We start from the raw sequence: 18,418 nt of genomic DNA on the forward strand, positions 1-18,418 counted from the left end.
ACATCACTAGATTCTTGTATGCAAACTCTATTGATTAGGCACAATTAGAGCTTCTACAACCTACCAATAAAATATTTTTTTTGAAAAAAAAAATTACCCGTGGTTACATATTAGCAATATACGATGGATTTTTTTGAAATTTCTATTTCTGAAAAGGAGATAATTGCGACTCTTGTACAGTATCTGTAAATATTTATCAATCTTGAAATAGTTAGAGCCTTGATAATATGAGGAAAAAAATCTTCTTTGATCCGTTGTTTTCATAGAAGTTTTATGAAATGTTTTGACATTGTGGAAAATGAAGTCAGATACATCAAGGATCTTACATCGCTATAACTCCACAACAACTCTTTTTCTCTCATTTCATCCATCATGGGTTGGAAAGAAAGGGCATAGATCTCAACGAATGCTTCAGGAAGATTTCAGCTTGGTTTCTATTTTTTTTTCTAATTTTTATTTAGTGAGAAAAAAACACAAAAGACTGGATCGTCTCTCCAGACTATTATACTTCCTTAAGAATAAAATATATTACTCGAGATCCATTGAATGAGATGGGAATTTGGGTAACGACAGCAAAACCGTAACCATATGTCAACATTCACTTTTCAGATATGAATTTCTACATTCATTTCAGATTCCTCGGAAAGTTGAAAGGTAAGTACCGTACTCTCGGTAAACCAAACGATTCTAACGTGTAGATGATACGCTACTTTTGATGGATTTTGCATACAAAATAAAGGAACAAACAGAAGTTGATTGAGAAGTGAAGTAAATTGTATCTACTAGGTCCCGTCTGAAAATCTGAAACCTGGATTGACATTAGGATTTGCCGTGGAGATTCAAAAGTACATAGAGCTTTTGCCGAAGAGGATGTACTTATCTAAATTCCGTCGGCAAAGCTACAGCAGCTCTCGTGCAACAACTTTTTTTTGATTCAGGGGAAAAATTCCAACGTAAAATTCTTAGTATCATTTCCACATCGAAACTGGAAGCGCTTCGACATTAATAACGATATTTTGGCCTGTAATAATTTGACACGGCCGTTAACTCTTATTTACAGTTCTACTCCTGAATTTCAGGCTTACGATGTGAGAAAAAAAAGTCGTTAATTCCAGAGAAATTCATTTGAACTCTTCAAAACTCTTTTTATCTCCATGACGTCAGCTAATTCTATGAATATTTGAAGATTTTGTTGCAGCGTATTTGTCTATTTCTTGTCTGTTTGTCTGTTTAAAAACATCCCCATTCAGTTCTGCACTTGCGTCACAACCAGACGATGATTTCATTCATGACATCCGTTATCGAATTCACATCGATGTTTTTAAAGCTACATATTTCTAAAAGCGTAGAAGCACAGCGGATATTTTTCTGAGCTGCTTTTTTTCCCTAAATCTCTCTTGAGATGATTTGATAAGACGAGAAAATCCGGCTGTACTGGAATAATGTGCGTTAAATGTTAAGTAGCTCAATCAGACTAATTTTAGGATCCATTTATTTCAATGATCTACTTGTAGACCTAGATGATCATGGGTCATAATTAATAGGAACAGCCTCCAAGTTAATTCTTTTCACATATTCCATAGTGTCACTTCATACTTCCTCGCTTGTCGCTTGCGCTCGCGCGTGATCGTCTTCGAAAACTATAGGACAGAAATAGTTCTAGTTGCTAAAAATAGGAGCACACTCATCTCATATTTCTTTTTTTTTATTTTTATTACATCGTTTTGGGGCGGACGAATGAGAAAAACTTGGATAAATGGGTAATTTCCGTCTTACTATTCAAGTAAATTGGATTGCAACCAAATCAGCTAAAGTATTCCTCCTTTGAGGAAAAATAAGATGGACAAAGTGATTTCGTGTTCATTCTGAGCAAATCTGGGATGAACAAAAAGAGAAAACCCACGCGAAATTGTTCTACGTCCATTATGTTGTAGGATACGGTAATACCCCATAACAGTGATCTGCCCCATAATCTGTTATGGGCAGATAATTCTCATCCACCGCAGGAAATATTTCCCATCCTTCATCCAGATTTCCTTGAAAAATTACAGAACACATTAGAGATTTCAGCCAGAAAATTCACTGCCTGTGTGATTAATCTCGTTTCGGTCAATTATTACCTCACACTCGGTTTTTTTTTTCATTTCATTCACCCTACCTTATATTTTCTTTCCTGGAGAGTGAGTAAAATTCCTTACTTCTTCATCTTCATCTTCTTCTTCTCCTCCTCCTTCTTCTTCTTGTTATTATTCTTCTTTTCTTCACCTTACTTTGAAAGCAGAATTTCTTTTTGCAAGTCTATATCTAAGAAGAATTTTTTTTATGAATCTAGGAAGAACTATCTTTAACTTCTGCTAGATATAATATCCTTGCCGAGTAAATTTTCGGCGTCGGGATCAGAAAACCTTATTAATGCTGGTGCTTTTAGTTCTAAACGACAACGGAGAAAAGCTCCCACGGGTGCGATATCCAGACACAGTTTATCATATCGCCGCAGTCGTAGTCGCCACAGACCTGAAGGAAACCTGCACATTCCTATTTTGAGCCTAATTCTCCTCATGTCCTCATATTCTGCACAACATTCCAAACAACATTTTGCTCTAGAACTTTTTCAGCAACCTACTGGCGGCTTCATTTATATTAGAGGGGCGTGGCTGATCCTAGCCTTATTATTTCTGGACCTTCTTAGCCCTCCTGTGCTACTAAACATCACTTCTGGACGTGGTAACGTTATCCTGTAATATTAGTAGGATCTCCGTAAAAATTGATGAGAAAATCCTGAAAAAAAGTCTTGGATTTGTATCTTATCGCGTTTTATATCGCCTAACCGTATCATCTTCACTTGTCGTTGGAACATGAGTGCTCTCAGCTGTTCCTCACATTCACTCAGCGGTTTTTTAAAATTTAATGTAGTTTTAAATTATCCTCTTAAAAATTGTACCTTGTGTAGTCTCGAAAAATATTGCGCTAAATTGCTTTCACTTTACACAGGTAAATTTTTCTCTCATCCTTCGACTTCAGCTGCTCAAACTTGCTTTACTCAGTACTTTTTTTGAAGATTCATCAATCTAATTACCGTATACCCTCGTATCACTCCCTTTCATCGCAAGCTCAGAAACAAATCTCTGGATTTTAGCAGAATGCTGTTCGCTCGAGCTCGATCGGCGAGTACTATCGCCATTGACCATCTACATGCACATCATCATGGATTTGTGAGAGGATTTTTTTTTCGAATAAAGAACGAAATAATAATCGACATAGTTTATAATGAAGTAAATGACGTCTATGGAAAGTTGTCATAATAATTCATAGTAATTACACCTTATTTTATTTTTTTTTACTCAATTTATAATTAAGATACAAAGCCATTTAATATCAACTTATCTTTTTTTTGCTGCTTTTCGCTTTTTTTTTATGAAAACACATCCAGTCAAGCTCTATAAAATTTTGTCTTATTGAGCGCGCTATGTGCACAGAGGTATGTAAGATCTCCATGTGCCACATAACAACCGCGACGCGTCCAATCTGTGGAGGACCCACGCCGTTAATTCGAACTGCATCACTGCGCACTGCCTGTACAACATGCAGTGTTATGTGGACAAAACTGGAGTGAAAGCGTCGCGGTTTCAGGGTACATCATAGAAGTCACTGCTGGAAACGTTTTGGATTTTCTTAAAATTAATAATTAATAATTTTATTTCTATTTAATTTTATATCTGTGTTTATATCTGTTGTGCTTGCAAGAGCGGACGGTGGTAAAGTTTGATTCCAACACAAGAGAAATCTAATAGACATTCAGGCAAAAACTGTGTATAGTAGCCTTATGTGATCTCGTTCAGCCAACGATACAACTTATTACGCGACAAAACGCTTGCAACTCCGTCGTCATCGCTCATTGTCCGCGATCCACCCAGTACAATTCAAATAAGCGGCAGAACCATGTTCCACATGGCCAACTGTGGATGCGTTGCGGATTGCAATCGTTCTACTACCCGTAATAAGTTGCATCGTTGGAGACACCAGGTGCACCAAAGCTGTTTCGTACTCCTTTTTCTGGATTATCAGGGAAATGAACCGCCTGCTAACACCCGTTAATAAGTTGCGTCGTTGAGGAATCGAAGACATATAGACCTGATATAGACGGATGAATTTTTCTGGATCTGTCAAGGAGGAGTAGAGCATGATCGTTTTCATATTAATGATCTACGCTCCTACCACTATAAACTCGTGCGTAAATTGCCTAAATTTTGAAAATTAGCGCTAACTTCAATTTTATGTAGCAATAAATTAAATAATAAGTGAAAGAGAATGTCGACGAATGGGAAATGTTAGTTCGTAGAGAGCAATGAGAGGCCCAAAAGAGCATGTTTTTATTTCGTGGCTATAAATCAGGAGCATATTCTGGAATCAGTGCAGAAAGCAACAAAAAGCGTCAACAATCCTTCATAATTTAGCAGCAATTGGATTGGATTTTTGTTCCTCTCCGCCCATGAATCAGGAATTTTCTTGCGCATTTACAACGCTTTGGGATGAGCAATGAACACCTTTTTCGGAAATTACCTGAGGAAAATTTTTAAGAAGTTATTTTTTTTCGTTATCGAATAAAAATCCTCGTGTCCTTACTTTGACAGGGGTGAAGAGGAATTGTGGTGGTTGCTCAGTTTCTGCATCCTAAGTCGTCAGAAACACTTCATTTTTGTTCCTAAAATAGAGCCCAGAATGTGCGTAAGCAACAGTTTCTGTATTTACGGACCTGACCCTAGAAATGTCATTTGTGTGTTTATTGGAACAGAATAAAAGTATGGATTTATATTGTCCCTGAAGTTTTGCTGCCGCTTTGACTCGATAAAAAAACGTAAAGAAGAAAATCGACAATGGAAATTTGTAGATTCAAAGAAAAAGTTGTACTAGTTACAATTTGATAAAAATTTGTCAAAGAAACCATGCTTTTTCTATAATTGATTGATCAATATTCAATAAGGCAGCATTGAATTATATTGTTATTACTAATTATATATAATTATTATTGATAGGTTAATTTTTAGAAAAAAAGTTGATATACACCGATAAAACTACGATATTCCTATCGTACTGCTTGAATTATAGTTATAGTCGTACCTAATATCATATAATATAATAAAATATAATAAACATAATTAGTTATTATCATTATTAGTCGATTTTTTCGAAGAAAGTTGATATACACTGACAAAACCACAATATTCCTTTCGCACTGCTCAAATTATGGTCACAATCATAATTAGTAATGTATTAGGTAATATAATACGTATAAATAGCTACTATTATTATTAATTCATTGATTTTTTGGAAAAAAAAAAGTTAATATACAACGATATAACTGAAAATATTCCTTTCGGATTGCACATATGGGAAATTTTCTGACAGATTCACCTATATATACGCGTCCGGAAGGTAACGTAAAATCATTAAATTAAGGATAAATTACGATGACAATGACTATTGAATAGAAAATAATACTAGACCCTCCCTATCTCCCGGATAGCTGAAAAAAATTAAAAATTAGCGGACCTGTGGTCGTAACGAACTAGTACTCTTTTTATTACAAGTACTGGGCTTATGAGCACCTGTGCCCGTTCTCTGCTCGTTGACTTCTTTCATGACGATTTTCTCGTCGTGTCGCCGTAATCGTCATGAAACGGGCGTGGTCGTGGTTGTCGATAAATCGCCACACACAAAATGATGTTGTTCTCATAGACGAAAGTCACGCAAATCTACACAGCTTTAGAGGAATTCTCCGACTTTCGTCACTGACGAAAAAACACACACACAGACACTTTGTGCTTTTCTGCTGAGCGGCCCGCTCCATGAAGGAGAAAGCCGTTTTGCACTTAGGTTCCTTGTGTTCGAGCCATTCGTCAGCGTGATTTTCTTTTCTCTTAACTGATTTTATATCCTGAAAGGTGTCACGTGACATTGCTAGGATTTTCTAGGTTGAATCAATAATCAAATCGTAATTATTGAAATATTTTATCCAGAAAAATTCGCTCTCGTTCGTTTCTTTTTTTTTGTACCGCTTTCGAAATCTACACAAATCTACTAGTATTCATCGAATATCTTGCTTTAAAGCACATAAATCTCTATATTTTATTATATATCACTTTTACTTTACTATTTATTATATAATATTTTATCAAATGTTTTATCTTCATATATAAATACACAAGTAAATAATAAAAATAAATAATAAAGAAGTAGTAATAGACACATAATAAATAAGTGATAATAAACAATATTAAATATATATATATATTTATACATACGATGCGTACTAACAGGGGGTGCGTCGACGTCGTGTATACGGTAGTTGAGCCGCTAGTCCGTGATCGCAGACAAAATCAAACCCTTTGCAAGTATGTGAAGAAGGTAAAATTGCATAGTCGATCTCTGCTGTTGTCGTTTCAAGGAAAAAACCGGACAACAATTGTCGAAGCGAGCTTCCTTTCGAGAAATAAATAAATAAACTTGACGTTTCGGCTTTTTTTTTTGTTCGATCTAAAAAGAGTTCCATTCAGAAACTTCGCAGGCAAAGTATTACAAAATATTAGGAAAATAACTATAAATAATGATAATTAAATAACTCTAATATCAGCATATTCAAAAGGGCACTATGAACTTTCCTAACTGCTAAGCTTATCGTCTGCTCGGCGTCGCACCCATGTTTGTTTAGAACCATATCTCATTGATGGTTCAACTAGAATTAGAATGTAAATATTGATTTCCATTCAGGCTATATTCAAACTTTAATAAACGCAAAATTGCATACAGTACGTATGTTAACGAAGCTTCTAAAATTACAGTTACCTATTTTGTTCCCTGCTTTCGGGACGAAAAGAAAGTGCTCCCCGCTTTTGTGTGATTTTCTCTCGATTCTGCGAAAAAAAAGTGCATCAAATCGCACATAAAATTGAATAAGACTTAAGGTCGGATTAGATTTTTACAGAAAAAAATTACATTTTGTGGAAGCTGTCGACCATAACGTGATTGGCCACCATGCTGCACCCGCTCCTGTTGAAATATCCGGAGGCGTGGTCGGATCCTCCAGAAGAGGAAGGGGAAGGTCCTACCGTGACGATGTCTTTTGTAGGTCGCTCGAAAGCACAGAAACGTAGGCATCAATGTATTTACCTATCTTTCCTGTATCTTGGTGTAAGGGTAATTAAGTGGTAATTAAGTTAATAATTAAGTAACCGTAGCATAAGTTTTAGAAATTAGGTAAACACGAAATCTATGGATTGCGGGACTTGGGGTGGGCGATTTTAAACACAGTGCAAAAGGAACTGCAACTGTCCTAGTTCGGTCCTATTCTAGAAATCCAGAGCCATGGCTACTGAGTGAATTGACGCCTATTCAAAGGCTCAAATCTTCTGGAAATTTACGTCTTTTCCCGTTGTTATGCGGCTGCAGAAATCCGTCAAATGTCATCTCAGTGGCTTTGTTCTCTTTTCCACTGGATGCAGAAGCCAAATTAATCCAATCTATTAACTAAAATCTAATACTGAGTTCAAATTTATTAATCTTTGTTTTTTTTTCTGGGAACTTCTGCTATCCTGGCACTTAAAGGGCTTTGATATGTAAGCGGAAGTCTAGGTGAAGCATGTTACTCGTTAATTTTTTTTTTACTTTAACCAATAACAATTCATCCCTCACAATTCCCTCGCCGTTGTGCTAACGATAATGTTCGATCAGCACTTATGTGCACCCCGCGACTCGGTTCACACTGATTGCGCCTATTATATGCGATCACCGAGAAGCATTGCAAGTTGTTTGGTGTCAGCTCGCACGCTTTTTCACTTACTTCCTCGACCATCCCAAAATCGCGCCTCATTAACTCAGCGTCACTCATTCCTGATTCACTGATCATAGTCAACGCAATCGTTATTGTCTACCACAACACAGCAGCAATCGCTGCTGCCTGTCGCAGTCACGATGCGACCGCCGCATACGCCGCGGCGATCGGTGGCTTTCGATAGCTACCAAGTCGCGAATCATCATCCACATGAATATAGGAATCGTCGTCATATGAGTGTGCAATTCTCCACGCTACCGGTACAAGTCTACGTTATTTTACGACTTTTTAAAAAAAGTATCATTTCCGTATTCCAAATGTCAAAGTCTCTTTGATAGGATGACGTTCAGCATAAAAAAGTGAACAAATGGGTCCCTGCTGTAGCTTTTATACCAGCACGTTAGCATCGCAAAGAAGATTTTTAAGATGAAGCATTTTTTTTTTGTTTTTCTGCCACAACATCTAGGTTGGACATGAAAATATACAATCCGATCAGAAATCCGCACTTAGATCCGTTCCCACGTTGTCCGCATTAGAAAGGTCAACCGTCTGCGTCTGCGTCGGCGCGACGAAACACTCCCGCAAGTTCGCGCCCAACTCAACGCTCGTTCACCACGATAGTGCGCACTTAAAAAAAAACCCTTAGGGAATATTTTCAGCCATTTGTGTAAGGTTAAAGAAAAGCATGGTTGTTCGCAGAAAAATCGTGTACAATCATGGGAGCACATAAATGAAAATTATTCGTATTCGTATTTAACGGCGTCATAAACTTTTTTTTCCTATTAGAATGGCCCTGCATATTGTCGGCGCTGAATGTGGTTAATCGCGTAGGCGCAACGTACACTCAATCTGCTTGATACGTACGTACCATTCGCATTACCTTGCCTCAACTGAAGATTCATCTCAGTGAACATAGTCGGCGCCGACTATATACATATCTGATTTTGTGCCATTTTTTCCAAAAAAAAAACTTCTAAGGAGTTTAAATGATGCTTATTTTATTGCACAGATCCGGTTTTCTTACATTTCTCGTTCTATATTCATAGCAGTTGATTACTGTCATGGACAGCTGAGTAATCCGCTCTGTTAGTGATGCGAAACTTTCCTAATCAATTCCTAACCGGTCTTACGACCTAGGGCAATCGATATTGTACGCGGGAATGTTTACCTTCGGAGTGTTTTGATGTTAGTTTGACTAATAATTAACTATACTTTTAGGCCCAAAGAGTATCGTTATTCGCCCTTCTATGACTACCTTGATCGATAGTTAGGAAGGTTCATAAAAGTATTTGTTTACTCTTAACTTTCGTAGTTAAAGGGAGCATATCAGGAAACTGACGGTGTTGACATCTAAAGATGTTCTACCACTATAGGCACCTTCACGCCTAATTCCGCCCAGTAATCTAAAAAAAAGGCGTGTGAAATAACGTTGTTTGATCCTGGCGCCCCAACGACGCAACTTTTTACGCAATAGAAAACAGACAATTCTGTCATTGTCCAAAGTACGCAGTCCAACTAATATAATCCAAATGAGCACCAGAAGCTATCCTCTCTGCTCTGGTACAACAATGCCAGACGCGTTGCAGATTGGCAGACCACCCGTAATAAGTTGTATCGTTGGGTACACCAGTGCAGTCGAGGCTGTTTCACCTTGTTCTAGATTATTAGGCGGAATCGAGCGTAATCATGCTCATAGTCGTGAACCACACCACCGTTCCAATTCGTGGAGATATCCAAACATCGTCAATTTCATGATACGCTTCCTTTGAACTATAGATGGATATGGACTCTTGGGTAACGAAATCCTCCTCCTAGATGAAATATTTCCAAAAAAAAAAGGTTTCCGATGAAAAGATCTAGGTAGTAGTTTCCCAGGGGAAATTGACTATTGTTAGATAAGTGGAGTATTTCTCACATATTTAATTTTATTTTAATTTTTTTCTGATTTTAAAACATCTAATTTGCTAATATCTACTTGCCTACTTCCTGATATTATTGTCGATTTCACAAATTCTGCTCATTGAACGTAAACATGTTAGTGGAGGCGACAGTGCTACGTAGGCGTTCGTCGATCATCCTTGATCATTCCGCTGTGAGCGAAACATCCCAACGAAAATTTGCGAAATCGACAGTACAAATAGTGCTTCGAAATATTTTTTAGCTATAAAACAACTGTAAAATTGTTATTTTGTGAAAACTGCGCACAGTGGTTGTATCCGGACCGCCTCCAGGTACTCCGGCTTTAATAACGAGCTCATGCAATCAATGTACGAAGCAGTTATAATATGGAAATATTTATTATTTATTTTTTCAGTTTGTTCCATCAATCTATAACTAATTTTTATTTCAATATTTTACAATAAAACCATCATACCATAATTATGAATAATTAATGAATGAATAAGACGATAATTATGAATCACACCAGGACCACCGTCTATCGGTGCAGGACGCGGCGGCAACACTTGCGCACTCACATTCGCGCGGTACTAGCGGATCGCGTACCGACTTATCGACAGACGAAGAAATCGCCAACACACAACTTAGCGCCTCCGATCGTCGTCTGTCGCATCGTCGACGTTCCTCAGGACGATCCGGAGTAGGTGCTGCCGACGGTCTATGCGAATCCGGTCGGCTATCGCGTAACGATCGCCGTCAGTCCGCGCAAAAACGTCGTCTCTCGAAGAACAACATTATGGTACAGGTGTGTACGAGAAATTAGGTTGTTGTAGATGAGTGGATGAGTGAAAATTATGGATGACAGTGACTGGTGATACTTGAAGTCGAGTTCAATCTTACTAATTTTTCACATTTGACTGATTTGTAGTTCAACTGATGGTAACTGGTTAGCATCGATATGTAACCCTCATTTTACTCGAGCAGTAGTCTCTCCACCAGAAGTCACAATTTTTCACCTTGACCGTAATAATTTTATCTGCTTACCGTATCGACATATTACCATATTTTATGTTAAGCCCTTTGCTCACAGTTTGAATAAATTCCATACAGTCGGGCCAAAACAGTTTGATGTATGGTGCAATTGCGTAGACGGTTGCGCTCGAGATGGAATCCTCGCTCGCTCCGCTCGGGCTTAAAGGCATCACCCCACGAATCTGAGGTGGTGCAGATTTCAGATGGAGTATTCTTATGAGGAATAGTAGATTATGGAGAGGGGAGTGATTCCATCCATTTCTTCAAAATTGTCGTAAAAAACGGCCCGGAAGATGCGGCGCCGCACAAGTCTGGCGCGCTCCAGTCGAACTCCCTGTAGGAAATAGTGCGCGAGAACGCCTGAAGCCGTATCTTCCGGGCCGTTTTTTACGGCAATTAGGAAGAAATGGACGAAATCGCCCTCCTCTCTATAATCTACTATCCCTTATAAGAATACTCCACCTGAAATCCGTACCGCCTCAGATTCGTGGAGTGATGCCTTTAATCATCGCTGGTGTCCGGTTGGAGCTGGCGACGGTTCCCCTTGAGCAGGCCACAGCCGGAGCAATTGCACCAGACTTCCGGCCGAGGCCTTTTGATCCGAGCGGAGGTGCCAGCTCGCGTTTCATATTAATTCATTCATGAACTACTAGTTTCCAATGAACAGTCAATGTCAACAAGTTTTCTTTTCTTTTCGGAAAGTTTGCCAGCATAGAACTCGTCCGTAGCATCATCCTGCTCATCTACGTCAATCCAGGAAGAATATATGACTTTTGCTGAAACTACAGTTGCCATGCGAAATGTTTGATCGAAGACATAGACATAGAAGTCAGCAAAATTTCCTTGTTGACATCATTGTTCTTCGATGTTTCCTCATCCTTAAATTCATTGTTGATGTTTACTGAATTTCGAAACGCGCAGCGCTGAAAACAGCTGTTAGCGTCATCGTCGTGACTGGAAGTCGTTACCATCATCGCCTGGATGCAGTGATGTTGAAGATTTGTTTTTTTTTTTTGCGCAGTTTTACGTACATGGATAAGAGACGATGCTTACAATGAAGATATGGATCAGAAGAAATACTGAAGGAAATCACCAATACAACATTTTTGTGCTCGTTCTGTGAAATGCATGGTGCTTTCGTGTTTTCTGTTGTAATTATGTGTCAATTCGCATGATATGTCTTGTACTTTTAAGTTTTAGGATAGTCTTGTCTTTTAGTGTTTTTTCTTTCGTTTTCCTTTTTTTTTAATTTTCAATTTGCAGGAGACTGGTAATCATGTCCATGATCAGAGATCAACGGTTAGTCGAAGTCATTCCACTGGTGGTGCTGAACGTCAAGGACCAAGCAAGGTCAACCGAAATATTAATAGGTTCGTGAACGAATTTTAGCGAAGTGCTCAATCAGCTTTGTTGAATGTGTGTGAGTTGTGCTGAGGATCTATTCTTGTAATTGAAGACCTGCTGAGATACTTATAATCGGGTCAAAACGGTGCAATTGCGTAGGCGGTTGCGCTCGAAGCGGCGCGGTAGAGATAGCAGCTGGAATCGAGGTGGGGCCATCGCGAACTGCAGAAATGAACGGTGGTAGCAGAGGTCCCCAATCGATCCTAATCGCTACGCTTCACCGCACCGCTTCGAGTACAACCGCTTACGCAATTGCAACGTGTTTCGTGCCGTTTTGACTTTACTATATTTTTCAAAGGTACCAAAAATACAAATTCAAAAGTACGCCTCCTGTGGTTGAGGCGAGGGAAATAGATAGAAAGTGGATATTCCATATTGCCCCATATTGTCAAGAAATATTCGATTATAAGTGTGCAAGTTTAGAATTTTTACATGATAGTACTTTGCTGTTATCGTCATTCGATTAGAAACGTAGCATGCTTTCACTTCTTGGCTCGCTAGCGAGCCAACTATAAATAATATCGGGGATGTTGTGAGATATGTTGAAGTATTCTCCTCCATCACAAAAGCAAAATCTTATGGCTGAGACACAATGTGTTCAACGTTAGTTGATTGATTTTTTTTCTTAAATTTCTAGAAATTTCAAATATTCTACTGCTTTGTATAGGTTTGTGGACCGTTTTACAGATTTTCCAACTTCGTCAAGTCTGGAATGGAAGCATACATTCTTGGCGAGTCACGAATGAACGGACAATCAGGCGAAAAGCATGAAATTATTGTAAGTTACAATCCCGAGCTACCTTCCAGAGGTCAAGGAACCCCATTGATTTGAGGTTCTCACTGTTGAGCGCAGTTCCCACCTATGCAGTTCCATTTTTAGATCAGTGGTCCACTCGTACAATGGCGTCCCATTCAACAGTACTACACGTGTACAGTAGATAAACCGAAAAAAGAGACAAAACTGAAAGGTCTCAAGAGTTTCATCGCTTATTCACTCACCTCTACGCTCAGTCGAATACAGGTTGGCGTGTGCTTGTTTTCGAATTCAAGTTAGAAGCGCAAAGTTTTTCTTTGGGATCAACTAGCCAATTTTCAGGTGTCTCGTCGTTACAAACATTTCGATTGGTTACATGACCAGTTATCCGCGAAGTATATAATGATTGCTATTCCTCCTTTACCAGAAAAACAGGTTTCAGGTAAGATTTTTGAAAGTCGAGTCTAAATTCTGCCTGGAATGTTGTGGCAACAGGGTAGGATTATTTTCATTTAAGAGGTTAATCCTCATGGATGAACATTTTGAAGGAAGATAAGACTTCTTAGTACCTCCTTTGCATATGAGTGTTTGTGCGACAATGATCGTGCTAGCGGCATCTCTTCATTTTTTACTTTAGGACGTTATGAAGACGATCTCATTGATCACCGAAAGCATATTCTACAGTTATGGGTGAACAAGATCTGTCGTCATCCAGTTTTAAGCCAGAGCGAGGTCATTCAGTCATATTTACTTGTTTACATTAATACTACTAGGTGAACTGCTAGATTCTTAGTGGGCTTACTTTACTAGTTTATTTGGTTTCCTTTCGAGCCCATCCAATGTGGAGGTAGTGATGGAAGTAATGCTAATGATATACTGTAAACTAATATACTGTAGTTTGCGAATATACTGTTACTTGTACCCAAATCAATAGCTGACTGAACGTAGTCAGGTTAAAACGAAATGAACGTCGGTGACATTGTGTATGCGCCCACGATCGAAGCGGCGCAGTGGAGCGTAGTAGTTAGGATCGAGAGGAGACCCTTCCTACCACCACTCATCTTTGCAGTCGGAGTTCCTTGCAGCCGCTCAACCGCCCCGCTTCGAGCACAACCGCTTACGCAACTGCACTGCGATTCATGTCTTTTCGACCCTACTATAACTGTTTATCTCCGTCTGTATACGCGAACAGACTGCAAATGACAAATCTGTAGCTATTCTTTTGCGCAGAAACAAAACTGCGCTGCCATTTTGTGATTTATCCACTCTCGCATATCATCGTAAGATCATGTCCTCGCGTCAGAAGGAATTATAAGTATTGGATAACGCTGACAGTCTAAGTTTTGCAGTTTGGGAGCGGTAATCCCGTAGGCCTGATTTACTAAGCACATATTGAAGAAAATCGCCCTAATTAGTCTATATCTAATGGTATGAGTTCTTAAGAAATAGGACGCTACATCAAATCTATATGAGTTTCTCAAATTAAACGGTCATTAATCTTTTTTCTTATATAGATGCTGTTACTCAGTAGCCAATAGGGTCTTTGTTCTTTTTCCCAGGTGTCTTGAAAGTATCTCAGTTTTTCAGGTTTGGCTTCATTTTATCACGTGCACTGATGAGAAAGAATGGAAAAATGGCAAGAGAAAAGCAGAAAAGGTAGGCGGCGTTTTCATTTTCATTTGAACTCAGGTCGCTTACCTCTCTCTCTCTCTTGAGATCTTCAGTGAATGCCTTATTTTGTAGTCCGAGCGAGGAAGTGCATATCCGTAAAAAAAGCTATGTTTAAATTACATTTCTCACTTTCTTCTGAAACATTTTGCTTTTTCAGGATGAATATGTTGGTGGAAACTTCTTCAACTGTGTGACGGTACCGCAATCTCCCCTTGACATTGGTCATGTGTGAGTTTTCGATGAACAACAACGGATTTAGTAATTTCAAACTCAAATAACTTTGCTACCGCTTTTAAGTGAACGGCAAGTGGAAAAATTCCAACGAAGTGTCAAGACTAGTGAGGACGCAATGAGGGTGATGCAAGAGCGCTTAGGCGTATTCCAAAAGCTATTCATAGGACGTGAGTTACTTGTTGGTTCTTTGTATTTATATTATAATAAGGAATTCTGAACATTTCCAGCTGTAAAATCAAATTGGCAGAAAATGGCGCTTGCATTTGTGACTTTGGCACAATCTTTTCACACTGATGATCATCCAGGTGAGTTTCTGTTAAAGTTGTTCCAAGCCCATCCGCAGGTACTCCCCTTGGGGATGGCGAGGCGCATTCTGTTTTAACATTCGGGGAGGCGAGTATGTACTAAGCAGGAAAAGGCATGTGCTGCGATTTTTCGTGTCCTTGCACATGCAAATACTTCTTCTTTCGTCCATGACTTGCTTGGTCGCTGCCACATACATCTCCAATCCTCATTCTTCTTGCTTGAACCAGAAGTGTTACTAGCCGAAATGTAGTTAGCTTTCACAGTTGCATACATTACGAAATTAGGTGAACCGTTTTAAAAGCAAGAGCAAAGCAAAGAGAAACGTAGTAGGGCCAGATCGATATGAAGCACGGTGCAGTTACGTAAGCAGGTGCGCTCGAAGCGGCGCGGTAGAGCGTAGCGGTTAGGATCGAGAGGGGGCCATTTCTAACACCGTTCATCGCTGCAGTCCGCGGTGGTCCCGCATCGGCTCGAACCGCAACGCTGCACTGCGCCTCTTCGAGCGTAGCCGCTTACGTAACTGCTCCGTGCTTCATATGGTTCTGGACCGACTATAGTTTGTGGAACCACGTAAGCGTAGTGGGGTCAATACGACGTGAAGCGTGCAGTTGCACGTAAGCTCATATGCTTGTGCACCGTACTTCATGTCGTTTTGACCGTCGTTTTGACCGGACTGTATGTGAAATTAGCGAAGAGAGAGGTATAGTAATTCACTGCTCCTTTATTCTCCCTCCTTTCTACTTCATATTCGTTTGTAGAACTCCAAATGGAATATTGAGTTCCAACTTCTTGCTAACCCAGTCTGACGTCCTAAATATTTAGGAAGCAACAGAATGGTGGACGCTCTAAAGCAAACCGCTCATCACTATCACCAAATCGGTGACGATTTTGAGGCCCATTCCAAAAATGACATGGAACCAGTCATGGAGAGCCTTTATTCCTTCAAGGGCACTATTCAAACTGCCCCTGATATTTTGCATGTGCATAAGGTGGGATTTCAATCACAGCGAGACTTTTGTTACTCTTAGGATTATCTTCTTGTATAGAAAACTACTTTAGCAAGCGGTCCAAAAATATCGCGAATGCGAAGGAAAGCTTTCACATGCAGACGCGGATAGAATAAAACGACGTGTGGACTCGACGAGCTATGCAGTATTGGCAGAGATGAATCATTTGAACACAGAGAAGGTAACAAAGATGCCTTAAGATATGCACAAAATTTACTCGAACTCTTCAAAATCTGTGTTTGTACGCCAACGCCATTATTATTATAAAACTATTCATTATTATGAGAGCATGAAAACTAGAACGAAGATACAACATCTATTCTGCAGTATGTACTTGTTTTGGTATTTTCTTCTCAAGTTTCTATTATTACAACTTCAACCTTTTGTAAGCATGTGTTCTTCTTTAAAAAAAGGACATTTTTCTACGGCGATCAAAAATTCGTTGCGATCTACCTTAAATCAATCACCTATTTTGCTTGATTTTAGATTGTTACTCGAGCTCATCATATTGTTTGAATTTCCTTCGCCTATTTTAAAAAGCATACTATTTTGAGCACTTTTTATCCAAAAGCACCTTTTGGGACCGCCTTACGATGTACCTACACGTTTTCTTCTTGTGTAATCTCTAATAGATGAGTTCGTGTAGTTAGATCTTCGCTCAGAATACTCTAACACATCACTTCGTTCTTTTCTTAGTAAACTATTATTAATTAACACTGGTTTTATAAGTGGTGATGCTGCACACAATAGAGTTTTTCCTTTTTCGCGTAAAAAACGAACCTACCACGTTCCAAGAAGGTAAAACAGGGTGGCCGTGTGTTTTGAATGATCGTGATGAATGTTTTGAATGGAATGAATGGTAAATGAGAAATCTTTGTCTGTGTCATCTAATACTGCCTATTTACAGATTGAGGACGTGCGTATTACAATGTTCAACTACCTTAAACGACAAGCAGAATTCTACCAAAAGATGGCGAACTCCTTGAACGATATGGCGAAACTCTACGAGTTCTAAGGAATTGGCTATGCTTCTTGCTTTGTAACAATCATCTCTCTATTATTACTATTACAGTTGCTTGTTGATTTTACCTCCTCACGTGTTCCTAAGAAGCTAATGTTCGATGTGCTTTGCTTCAAATACAATTCGAGATGTTCGTTTAGATTTTGCTATGTCCGTGGTTGCGACCTCTGCACTTATTCTACGAAAGTTTTTTTCTGTAATGTGGGACAATTTAGGTGACGACATTTTTCCTTCTATGTTGAAGTAGCGCAGGGAACGAATATTTATTTCTGAAGTTTTGTTAATGAGAAAGACTTATGTGCCCTTGATGCGGGAATTGAAACGCATAAGTAAGGCTGTCTAAGTGCTGATAACGCTGCATGTTTGTATAGCTTACAGTCTTTCTTCTCTTCATTCTTGCGAAGAACGGATCTTATTTCTGACATATCTGTTCGTCAGAGTTGGTGTTGCGCGGAAGACGTATGTAAGAATTGTGAATATTGAGCGCTTAACATTAGTTCGGTTATCGTTTTGCTTGGTAATATTACGATTTTTGTTTTTGTGCGTAGTAAGGAGCTGGTATTTCGAAATAAGTTTTGAATTAGGGGAAAAGCCTTGCTAGTATTTAAATAAATCCTTTATGCCTTCTCTTTTCTTGTCATTTCTCCTCATCTGTTAGACTTTGCTAAGAAGTGCGATTTTGCAATGACTTCCCCTTCCGTCGTACATGCGTATGAGTCATTTGGATATGCACCGTATATGATTACGGAAATAGATTGTAACTCCTGTAATTAACAACAGCATCTGCCATATTTTTCACATCGTGTGATATTGGTTGATTTCTGTCGTTGTAAGTTTAAAAGATAACATAAACACTTATGAATGGGTTTGGTTCAGATTTTAAATTCATTTAATTTTTTTGTTTCAAAGGAAAGATATTTATAGGTGTTATTGGTGGAGCTTTCGCAAGGTGGACTCCTTTTACTTCTACTTTTGTTTTCTTTTGAATTCTTGCACTATAATGTGTAGCGGTTGGGATCAAGGGGGATGTTCCCTAGCTCCCACTATAGGCATGAGTGAGTCCCACTGACTGGAGTTATAGAAGGTCCAATCTCCGTGTCCGAGCGCACAAGTCTTCAGATCGTTTTTACACGACATTAAGTTTTCGAATCATCTGTTACAGGCATATACAACTTCCAAAAGAGAAGTGGATAAGTGGTCGCCTACTCTAGTTCGGATTCTCCGCGCGATATTTTTTGTGACGGGAAAAGGGGATCTGGGAG

General features: G+C 39.0%; 1 protein-coding gene across 2 annotated transcripts in view; it reads left to right on the plus strand.

Annotated features, from left to right (window-relative positions):
- The window catches only part of RB195_003968 (uncharacterized protein), a gene marked incomplete at both ends in the record, with an annotated part of 46,826 nt that extends 29,676 nt beyond the window's left edge, over positions 1-17,150 (plus strand). For both annotated transcript variants that reach the window (XM_064201862.1, XM_064201861.1), the window contains 12 exons: positions 12,023-12,129; positions 12,851-12,941; positions 13,044-13,184; positions 13,260-13,359; positions 13,555-13,649; positions 14,505-14,573; positions 14,746-14,816; positions 14,886-14,989; positions 15,050-15,127; positions 15,951-16,117; positions 16,188-16,316; positions 17,043-17,150. In XM_064201862.1, coding sequence (XP_064057742.1) covers positions 12,023-12,129; positions 12,851-12,941; positions 13,044-13,184; positions 13,260-13,359; positions 13,555-13,649; positions 14,505-14,573; positions 14,746-14,816; positions 14,886-14,989; positions 15,050-15,127; positions 15,951-16,117; positions 16,188-16,316; positions 17,043-17,150 — 1,260 coding nt within the window. The remainder of the gene's footprint in view (positions 1-12,022; positions 12,130-12,850; positions 12,942-13,043; positions 13,185-13,259; positions 13,360-13,554; positions 13,650-14,504; positions 14,574-14,745; positions 14,817-14,885; positions 14,990-15,049; positions 15,128-15,950; positions 16,118-16,187; positions 16,317-17,042) is intronic.
- Positions 17,151-18,418: the final 1,268 nt, after the last annotated feature.

This window comes from Necator americanus, chromosome IV (assembly GCF_031761385.1).
Source record: "Necator americanus strain Aroian chromosome IV, whole genome shotgun sequence".
NCBI lineage: Eukaryota > Metazoa > Nematoda > Chromadorea > Rhabditida > Ancylostomatidae > Necator > Necator americanus.